Genomic DNA, 11,092 nt, shown 5'->3' on the forward strand with positions numbered 1-11,092 from the left:
CAGTTTCTCCCATTTGTAAAGGAAAAGTCTAGCTTGTGCCTGTTCTGCCATTGTACCTTTGGAAGCAGATAACTTGTATTCCAGATTTCACAGATGAAGAGGAATTTTTGGATTTTGTACTTGGAGTTAAGACTGTTGCTATGATATGATGGGATGAATTTGTTTTGCGTGTTGCAAGGATGTAGTTTTTTGGGGGCCAAAGTGTAGAATGTCATGAATTGAATTATATCCCCTAAAAAGTGTGTGTATAAACTTGGTTAGGTCTTAATTTCCAGTATTCTGTGGTTGCCCTCCATTTTGTAATTGTAATTTTATGTTAAAGAGGATTAGGGCTGGATTGTAACACCCTCACTAAGGTCACATTCCTGATCTGAACTAAAGGGAGTTTCCCTGGGGTGTGGCCTGTACCACCTTTTATCTCTCAAGAGATAAAAGGAAAGGGAAGCTAGCAGAGAGCTGGGGACCTCATACCACCAAGAAAGCAGCACCAGGAGCAGGGTGTGTCCTTTGGACAGGGAGTCCCTGTACCTGAGAAGCTCCTCGACCAGTGGAAGATTGAGGACAAGGACCTTCTTGCAGAGCTGACAGAGAGAGGGAGCCTTCGCCTGGAGCTGACTCCCTGAATATGGACTTGTAACCTACTAGACTGTGAGAAAATTAATTTCTCTTTGTTAAAGCCACCCACTTGTGGTATTTCTGTTATAGCAGTACTAGGCAACTAAGATACCTTCCTTTCTTTTTCTCCCCCCGTTGCTGAAATATTTTAGAGCGAATCCCAGGTATTATGTCATTTCATCCCTACATATTTCAGTGCGCAACTCTTAAAAAAAAAAAAAAGATCTTATGTTTTCACAACGCCCTGATCATGCCAACCAAAATTAAGAATAATTCTTTGGAATAGTTTAATATCCAGCTACAATAAAATCTCCTTAATTGTCTAAAAAAAAAGTCTTTTTATGATTGTTTTGTTCAAATCAAGATTCATACAAGATCCTCACATCACAGTTACAGTGTTTTATTTTGTTTGATTGTTGAATATTTATTTTTAAATCAAATAATAAAAAAATAAAATCAATCAAATTATATATTCACATAGTTGAAAGTGCTAAATCATTTTTTCCCCCAAGTCTTTTTATTATGCTTCATCCCATTTCTTTTTCTCACAGAAAACTCTTTTCATCAACTGCTGCTTTTTTCTTAATAAACATTATTTTTTTAGAGCAGTTTTAGATTGACAAAAAAATTGCACAGGAAGTGCAACGAATTCTCATATACTCCCTCTCTCCCCCGTACACAGTATCTGCTGTTATCAACATCTTGCATCAATGTGGCATATCTGTTACACTCAATGAAACAATATTGATGTGTTGCTATTAACGGAAGTCCAGAGTTTATATTACAGTTTGCTCTTTGTGTTGCACAGTTCTATCAATTTTGACAAATGCGTAGTCATGTGTGTATCAATACAGTATGTCTTAGTTTGCTAGTGCTGCTGTAACAGAAATACCACAAGTGGGTGGCTTTAAAGAGGAGAAATTTATTTTTACGTAGTTCAGGAGGCTGGGAGCCCAAATTCAGGGCACTGGCTCTAGGGGAATGTTCTTTCTCTCTATTGTCTCTGGGGGCAGATCTCTTTTAGTTTCTGTAGCCTTGGCATTACTCAGTTCTTTGGCAATCTCCATGTGGCATCCATCTTCCCCCACTTGTGCTTGCTTGCTCCTGTTCTTAATCTGCTCTTTTTATATCTCAAGCATGATTAAATTTAAAACACACCCTACATGGATATGGGCCTCATTAACACAACAAAGAAAGTCCTACTCCCAAATGGGATTACATTCACTGGTGTAACAGTTAGGACTCTAACACATATTTTGGGGGGACATAATTCAATCCATACACAGTATCATGTAGAATCTTTCACTGCCCTAAAAAAGCCCTGTGCTCCACCTATTCATTCCCTCTTCCCACAATTGAAGTTTGTTTTTGTTTTTTTTCATACTAACAATTGGGTTTTTAAATGACTTCTGAGTCCTTCTTATTCCAAAGCAACACCTTCTCCTTGTTATGTGTGTGTTTGTTCCTTTTCATTGCTTTGTTGCAGAAATGGGGCCACCCCTCCCACTGAATGTCCCACATCCTGGATTTGTCTGTTTGCTCCCTTGAGCTGTCATTGACTTGCTCCCTTGGCCTTTATTTCCTGTAAATGAGCTCTAGAGGCCTGAGTAGATCGAGGTTCAGCTTTGTTGGTAAGAACACTTCACCGGTGGTGCTCTGAGTGCTTCCTATGGAGTCACATCAGGGCCGCCTTTAGTGATGTTATAACAGGTTGGTGCATTTGGGGGGCAACAACCTGATTCCTCCTTTGGAAAATTTCCCATCAACCCCCCATGTAATGGTTTCTTCCTTTGAAGACCCTTGTCTGAGTCAATGGTTTCATTAACCCATTGCCGTTGAGTTGATTCTGACTCATAGTGACCCTACAGGACAGAGTAGAACTGCCCCACAGGGTTTCCAGGGAACAGCCAGTGGATTCAAACTGCAAACCTTTTGGTTAGTAGCCGTAGCTCTTAACTACTGTGCCATCCGAGCTCCAATGGTTTCATTAGATGTTGCAAAATGGTGTGTTTCTAATTCTATCATTTCTTCCACGTTTATTAGCCAGAATTCTTTTGTAAACAAGAGCTTTCCTTCATCAACGAGGGTTATATGGCTACCCTGAAATGTAGTTCACTCAGGAAAGGCGAGATAAGCCTCCTTTCTTTAACAGATTTATTGAGCTATAATTCACATATCATACAATTCACCATTCTAAAGTATACAATTCAGTGGTTTTTAGTATACTCATAGGGCCGTGCAAACATCACCACTATCTAATTTTAAAACATTTTCATCACCCCAAGAGAAACCCCTATTAGAAGTTACTATCCATTCCTCTCTCCTCCACCCCCTGGCAAAATCTGATTGAATTTTGTTTTTATGGCTTTGCTGTTTCTGGGCATTTAATATAAAGGGAACCATACAATATGTGGCCTCAGTGACGGGCTTCTTTCACTTAGTGTTGTAAAACGTTTTCAAGGTTCAACTGTGATATAGCATGTGTGAGTACTTCACTCTTTCTACTGTTGTGTAATACCCCATTTTATGTAATACACCACATTTTGTTTATCCACTCATCAGTTGGTGGACATTCGCGTTGTTTCTTTTTTTTTTTTTAGTTTTTTATTGTGCATTTGGTGAAAGTTTACAGAGCATATTAGTTTCCCACTTGATAGTTTCTACATAAAGTGCTCCATGACCTTGGTTTCATTCCCCACAATGTGTCCGTATTCTCCCCATTTCCACCCTAGTTTTCCCAGTTCCTTTAGTCCTGATTTTCTACCCCTTCCTGCCTTCTCATCTTTGCTTTGGGGCAAATGTTGCCCTTAGGAGCTCATGTAATTGATTGTTCCAAGGACCACATTCTTCTCAAGTGTTATTTTTTACTTAATGGACCTCTCTGTGGTTTGACTGAAAGGTGGTGCCTGGGAATGGCTTCAGTTCCAGTTCAGAAGGGTGTCTTAGGGCCATCGTCTCGGGGGTTCATCTAGACTCTATCAGATCAGTGACTTTGGTCTTTTCTGTGAATTTGGTTTTTTGTTCTACAATTTTTCTCCCACTCTGTCTGGGGCACTCTCGTTCCCATTTTTTGGCAATTATGAATAACGCTACTGTAAACATTTTTGTAAAAGTTTTTGTATGGACATATATTTTCAATTCCCTTGGGTATCTTACCTAGGAGTGAAACTACTGCGTCCTATCGTAGCTCCATCTTTAATCTTTTGAGGAACTGCCAAACTGTTTTCCAAAGTGGCTGCCCCATTTTACATTCCCACCAGCAATGGATGAGCGTTCCAGTTTCTCTACATCCTGGCTAACACTTTTTATTGTCTGTCTTTTGATACATATTTCCTCTTAATTACCAATTTTCAGAGTAAGAAGATGTCCTGATTATTTCTACTGGTCCAATGAGGGTTCTCCTCATCCCTGCCCTCTTTTTAAATTAAAATCCATTTTATTTATTTTCTTATATTAACTTTAAATGTTTTATTGTGATAAAATACATGTAACAAAAAGTTTGTCATTTCAACTGCTTTAAATGTACAATTCAGTGACATTAATGACATCCACCATGTTGTGCTTCCATTGCCACTGTTCATTTCCAAACATTTTACATCATCCCAGTTCCCTTTCTTTTTAAATAAACTTTTATTTTAAGATAATTTTAGATTTCCTAAAAAGTTTTGAAGATAGTCCAGAAAGTTCCCCCACGCCTCCACACCCAGTTTCCACTCTTCTTAACATCTTACATGACCACAGAACAGTTGCCAAAACTGAGAAACCAACACGGTACATTACTATTAACTAAACTCCAGACTTGAATCGAATTTCGCCGCTATTGTTTTTTCCTCCACCAATGCCCTTTTTCTGTTCTAGGATCTAACCCAAGATTCCACATTGCATTTAATCAGTTTCTCACTCTGTCCTTGTATTTCATGACCTGCCTTCATTCCTTGGCTCATGGTCCCCCTCCACCATCTTCAGACTCAGCAACTTTGGGTGGAATCCTTCTCAAGTCACATCTCTATGCTCCATGGGGTTTTCAATGGCTTCTTCTGTCCTTGCAGTTCTCTCTGACACAGCCAGGATTCATGTGATTATATTGTGCCCACCCAGATAATCCAGGGTAATCTCCCCATCTCAAGGCTTGTACTCCTAATCATATTTGCAAAGTCCCTTCTGCCATGTAAGATAAGGTATTCGCAGGGTCTGGAGATTAGGGTGTGGACATCTTAGGGGGGAACATTATCCTGCCTACCACACACAATTACCTCCCATGCATGGAAGTAGAGTTCCCGGATGGTACAAACAATTAATGCACTTGGCTAGTAACCAAAAGGTTGGAGGTTCGAGTCTACCTAGAATTGCCTCAGAAGAAAGGCCTGGTGATCTCCTTCTGAAAAACCAGCCATTGAAAACCCTATGGAGCACAATTCTGCTCTGACACACGTGGGGTTGCCAGGAGCCAGAGCTGACTCAATCTCAACAGGAGCTGGATTTTATTTTTGGAAGTGATACTGTTTCCATTTAATAGAGCAATATTAACTTTCCTTTTAAAGTACACTTTTTTTCAGTAAAAATGTTGATCAATTTAAAGCAAGGGTTAAGTAAATAGCCTTACACATAGTACTTAGGCAGGAAAAAAATGGTAAAGCAGTCAGATAATGACTGAGTATTGGTAAACTGAGGCCTGCATGAAAAGGTTCCAAAGGCCTGTCCCAAGTCCGGAAGCAGCTGGAATTGGAAGCAAGTCATGCCTGTTTAGTAGAAGGCCTGCCTCCTCGTGAGTGACTCAACAATTTTGTTGACATACTCTGTTGATCAAAGCAGTCCCCTGACTGCCCCAGGCCAGTTCCTGAGCTCCTGGTTGAGCCCGACTCAGTAGATCCGGTAAACATAAAAGGCCTGGTCCTTGGTAGGGAGCTACACCCTGGAAGGCGGGGTCGAGCCTGAGGATCACTACCCTCCTGCCAGACCTAGACCAGGTGCTGTGGTGGTGGCCTGGCCTACCTAGAAGACGCCAGCAACTCCGAGCAAAAGGACAGGAGAACCAGCCTCAAAGCCATGAGCCTCAAGCCAGGCTTGGAGACCAGCTCCGGTAAGAGGCAGCGGAGGGTGTCTCAGCCCAGCACAAAGGCCAGGTGAGGGAAGCTGGGGAGGCCAGAGACAGACATCAGGGCAGGTACCCTACCTTCCTGAGGACGACTGGCCTTCTAGAGTCCTGGGTGGGCTTCATTTATTTCCTATGTTAACCAGTCTGCTAGAAATAGGCTTCCTTCTGAGCCTGTGTTGTGGTTTAGAGCACATAGTTAGGAAAACAAATATGGATGTTACTTGGATAGCTGGCAAAGTTACTTTTTTAAGAACACAGGATTTCATTCAGATAGAACTGGGTTCAAATCCTGCTCTGCCACTCGCTTCATTGACATATCAATTGATTGGCTCATTCTTCTACCATATGCTGGGCCCTCTGCTGGGTTGGAAGGTACAACAGTAGGATGCACCAGGTGGGCCCAGGCACTGATGGTACTCCCTGAGGCTGTGGGCAAGATCACGTGGGGAGGGGGAGAGCAACAGAGCCTCAGTTTCCTCATTTGTAAAAGGGAACCAGGGTCTTCCTCTGGTTTGAGGATCTTGGCACTTCAAGTGTGGTGCGTGGGTCAGTAGCATCAATAGCACCTGAGAGCTTGTTAGAAATGCAGATTTGGGGGCCCCATCCTATACCCACTGACTCAGAATCTGCATTTGAACCAAATCTCCAGGTGGTTCACGTGCACAGTAGAGTTTGAGAAGCACTGATATAGCAGAAGCTGAGCTCCTGGAAGGCAGACGGCTGATAAAGGGGGAAGGCAGAATTTGAACTCAGGGCTCTCTGATGCTGAAATTGACATTTTTAAAAAAATGTTGGTGAAAATGCGCACAACAAAATGTATGTCATCTCAAGAATTTCTACATGTACAATTTAGTGACAGTGATTACATTCCTCAAGTTGTGCAACCCTTCTCACCACCCTTTTCCAAATCATTCCACCACCATTAACATAAACTCAATGGCCCCTAAGCAAAAATTCCCCCATCCCGTTTCCTCCCATTCCTGGTAACTGCTGGTAATCTTTGGTTTCTGTGTATTTACTGATTTCATATAAGTGAGAGCATCCAGCATTTGTCCTTTTGCAGCTGACTTATTTCACTCAGTATGATGTTTTCAAAGTTCATCCGTGTTGTGGCATGCATCAGGACTTCATTTTCCTTTATGACTGAGTAGGATTCCATTGTGTGGATACACCACATTTTGTCTATCCATTCATCTGTTGATGGGCATTTTGGTTGTTGAAATTCTTACTCTTAACCTCCAAGTGCCTTCCCACTTTAACTCAGTTAAACCCTGCTTGAATGAATGAACAAATGAATGAATGAATGAGTACAGCCACGTCCCCGGCTTGTGCCAACACAAATCTTTGGTCTCTTTCTTGTTTCTAGGAGGGAAGCTGGTCCGCCATCAGAAAGCCATCCCTACAGCTCACCTCACTTTCATTATTGACCTCACCTGTAGGAAACGGATCTCCCTGGCAGCACCCCCAATGCAACCCCAATTCCCCAGGCCCTACCGAGGACCTGTCACCCCCTCAATGAAGACCCACATTGTGTTCTGTGGGGAGAACTGGCCCCATCTTGCTCAGAAGGCCCCCCTGGGGAAGGGATGCCTTGCCCAGGCCAGGGGCACCCTGCCACCCCACAGAGAGATTGGGGCCCCGGCTTCCCTACCAATCAGCTCGCTCTGCCCCCAGGAAGCTCCTGAACCCAAGGGAAGCCCCTTAAAAGCCATGCCCACAAGGTCTTCAGCATGGGGGACAGTCAAGGGCTCACTCAAAGCCCTCTCCTCCTGTGTCTGTGGGCAGTCGGATTAACTAGAGGGGTCCAGCATAGAGGAGGGTTTGGCGCACCAGCGTCATCTGTCCAGGGGTTGCAAGTCCCAAGGCCTGGCCCTTTTCTGCAGCTACGCAGAAGTCCTTAATGCCTGAGCCAAGGAAAGAACATTAGATCTACTAAAGAAGCTCTGAAACAGCCACCAAACGCACACTCAAGGACCTCCTACTTCCTCATTTATTACCCTCTTTGCTATTCCCTCAGGAAAGAAGAGATAAGACACCTCCATGCTGAAAAAGAGGAATTCATTCAAATTACTAATGGAGCATCTTCTACATGCCAGACCCTGGGAAAGCTAGGGAAGACACCATGGCTTTCTTGAAAAACAGGGAAGGGGAGGGGAAAGTTAAACAAGTAACCAAAATAAATAAAGAAGATAATCTTGAACAAAGATGAGTGCTGTGAAGGGAATGAAACTAGGTGCTGGGTGGAGAGTGGTCAGGCAGATCTTTTCTGATACAGTGATTGGGAAAGGCCTCTCTGAGCCAGTAACCATTTAAGTAGAATCTAAAAGATGAGAAGGAGCCAGCCCTGTACACACTTACCTCCACAGGGCCTGACCGAGGAGGGCACACATGGCTTCCCACCATCTTGGCTCAGATGCAGGTGTGTAGGTCCCAGGAGGGCACGGGACATGGGGAGAGGAGATTCAAGCACGTGGCGGAGGGAGTGGGAGGCTCCGGAGACTCCATCCTAGAGGGCAACCCTGGTGGGACCTGGCGGTCAGAGACGGGAAATAAGGAGAACCAACTTTTCAAGACCGGATGCCCGGAAAGGGAATGCAGGGTTGTATTTGAACAAATGAAAATAAGAGATACTACTTATAGAGCAAGGAGCCTTGGTGGCACAATGGTTAAGTGCTCAGCTGTTAACCAAAAGGTTGGTAGTTCAAGCCCACCAGCGCCTCTGCAGGCAAAAAGGCCTGCTGATCTGCTCTCGTAAAGATTTCAGCCTAGGTGACCCTATGGGCAGTTCTACTGTGTTATATGGGGTCACTATGAATCGAAATAGAGTGGTAGGCACCCAACAACAACTTATGGAGCATCTACTGCATGTTAGACTCATGCTGTCTCCTAGGCATACACAGGAGGGAAAAAAAGGACTTGGTCCCTGCCCCACAGGACAATCTTGTTTCTGAATGTGTGTGTGTGGGGTCAAGAGATAGTAGAGACTGCTAAGCTGGGTGGAACGCTAAATCGATTCATCTGATGAAGTGTGTCTTAAGCTCTGCCTTAGTTTCCTAATGCTGCTGTCAGAAATACCAAAGTGGGTAGCTTGAAAGAACAGAAATCTATTTTCTCACTGTTCAGAAGGCCAGAAGTCCAAATTCAAAGCATGGCTCTAGGGCAAGGCCATTCCTGGTCTATTTCAGCTTTTAGTAGCTGACAATCCTTGGAGTTCCTGGGCTTGTAATTCGTCTGTCTCTGTCATCTTCAGATGGAGTCTGTCTTCCCACTTTTGTGCTTGCTTGTCTCTGTGTCTGTGCTTCTGATGTCATTAGGTTTAGGACCCACTCTACACAGATACGGCCCCCTTAACATAAAAAAGAAAACCACAGGTATAGGGGTTAAGATTCCAACATATATTTTGGGTGGCACGATTCAGGCTCCCAGAAAAAAATCACTGAATGTTCATTTATTTAGTCAATGATTATTTTACTGTTGTTGTTAGGTGCTATCAAGTCGGTTCCGACTCATAGGGACCCTATGTACGATAGAATGAAACATTGCCCAATCCTGCACCATCCTCACAATCGTTGCTATGTTTCTGCCTATTGTTGCCACCATTGTGTCAAGCCATGTCGTTGAGGGTCTTTCTCTTTTTCATTGGCCAAGCCTGATGTCCTTCTCCAGGGACTGGTCTCTCCTAAAAAGGAGTCCAAAGTATGTGAGACAAAGTCTCGCCATCCTCGCTTCTAAGGAGCATTCTGGCTGTACTTCTTCCAGAGAGATCTGTTCATTCTTCTGGCAGTTCATGGCATCAATTCTTCTTTGCTCTTCCTTTTTCATTGTACAGTTTTCGCATGCGTAGGAGGCAATCGAAAATACCATGGCTTGGGCCAGGCGCATCTTAGTCCTCAGAGTGACATCTTTATTTTTCAACAGACTTGCACAATGCAATTCATCATTTGATTTCTTGACTGCTGTTTCCACGAGTGTTGACTGGGTTTTTTTCCCTAATTAATTTTATTTATTGTGCTTTAAGTGAACGTTTATAAATTAAGACAGTCTCTCATACAAAAAGTTATACACACCTTGCTCTGTACTCCTAGCTGCTCACCCCCTAATGAGACGGCACACTCCTCCTGTCCTCCCTGTATTCACCGTGTCCATTCAACTAGCTCCTGTCCTCCTCTTCCTTCTCATCTTGCCTCCAGACAGGAGTTGCCCTGATAGTGAGTTTTTTTTATTGTATTATTTTATTAGGTTCTTACAAACGTTAATATCTGACATCCGCTGACTGTTTTCTCTGTGCCAGGAAAATGGCATTCTCACAGTGCCAGTATGGTGAAGCAGTGTTTTTGTACCCATTTGCGGTGTGATGGATACTTTCGTGTGGCCTTTCTAGCCATGGTCTTGTAACTCCCACCCAAGCGATTGGGCAGGACTGTGTGATAGGGTAATCAAGGCCCACCAGAGGGATTGGTCAGTTTTGCCATCCCGCTGGGCTTGAAAGAGAAGATCCCACCACGGCCAAACCAAGGAAGAACAGCCAGGAGCCAGCACGTCTTTGGATCCTGAATTCCTGCACTGGGAAGCTCCTGGACCCAGGAGACAGAGAGTGAGCTATAACTGAAGACAGTGAGAAGCAGTAACAGAGACTGAAGACAGCAGAGGCCTGGCTGCAGGAGGTGGTGTGGTGGGTTTCCCGGCCCATGGATTGAGAAAGCTAAGTGCCTTTGGGCAGAGGCTGAGGGCCTGGGAGAGGCGTGCCTGCGAGCTCGGCTGGGAAGAGGCTGTCCTGATGGAAGACCTGTATCCTGAGTGTTGCTGAATCTAAATTGTAACCTTTACTTCCCTAATAAATCCCATAATAGAGACTATTGTCTGTGAGTTCTGTGTGGCCATTGCAATGAATTATCTAACCCAGGAGAGAAGCAGAGAGTGCCGTGGGAAGGACAGTTAGTATCAGAATTGGCAAAGATGGCAGAGAAAAGAGGCATGTCTGACCTCTGCCTCATAGGAATCAGCCTTGGGCTGTTGGTCTTGATTCTCCTCATCCCACATGAAGTTAGAGATCAGATGCTGCCCCCAAGCCATTATTACACCATTTTACAGGTTAGGGAACTAAGGCACAGAGTGGTTGAGGAATTCACTCAAGGTTCACAGACTGGTACTATTGGGATTAAAACCCAGACAAGCCTGGCACACCAGCTCTTGCTCCTGACTGTACGCCATATAGCCTCTTGTCCTGGCAGGGTCTTACCTAGACAGGAGGATCCAGAGAAAACAAACATAACCCTGTTCTCACAGCCCTATGGGGGAGACAAGAAAGAAGGCCGACTAATTGCCACAACTTGTGGTAAGTGCTACGGTGAGGGCAACGCAGAGAGAAATTGGGGCACAGAG

The 11,092-nt window shown here is 44.0% G+C and overlaps 1 protein-coding gene across 1 annotated transcript; it reads left to right on the forward strand.

The window, feature by feature from the left end:
• Positions 1-5,550: 5,550 nt before the first annotated feature.
• On the forward strand, positions 5,551-7,893 carry SRARP (steroid receptor associated and regulated protein). The gene is made up of 2 exons (XM_049875881.1): positions 5,551-5,695; positions 7,077-7,893. Exons 1-2 carry the CDS (start codon positions 5,662-5,664, stop codon positions 7,502-7,504), a joined length of 462 nt encoding a protein of 153 aa, XP_049731838.1. The 5' UTR covers positions 5,551-5,661; the 3' UTR covers positions 7,505-7,893.
• The last annotated feature ends 3,199 nt before the right edge of the window (positions 7,894-11,092 follow it).

This window comes from Elephas maximus, chromosome 3 (assembly GCF_024166365.1).
Source record: "Elephas maximus indicus isolate mEleMax1 chromosome 3, mEleMax1 primary haplotype, whole genome shotgun sequence".
In the NCBI taxonomy this organism is placed as follows: domain Eukaryota; kingdom Metazoa; phylum Chordata; class Mammalia; order Proboscidea; family Elephantidae; genus Elephas; species Elephas maximus.

Coding starts and splice junctions, on each gene's coding strand:
- SRARP (XM_049875881.1), top strand. CDS start 5,662: ATGAGCCTCAAGCCAGGCTTGGAGACCAGCTCCG. Junction 5,696..7,076: donor AGGCTTGGAGACCAGCTCCG/GTAAGAGGCAGC, acceptor TCTTGTTTCTAG/GAGGGAAGCTGGTCCGCCAT.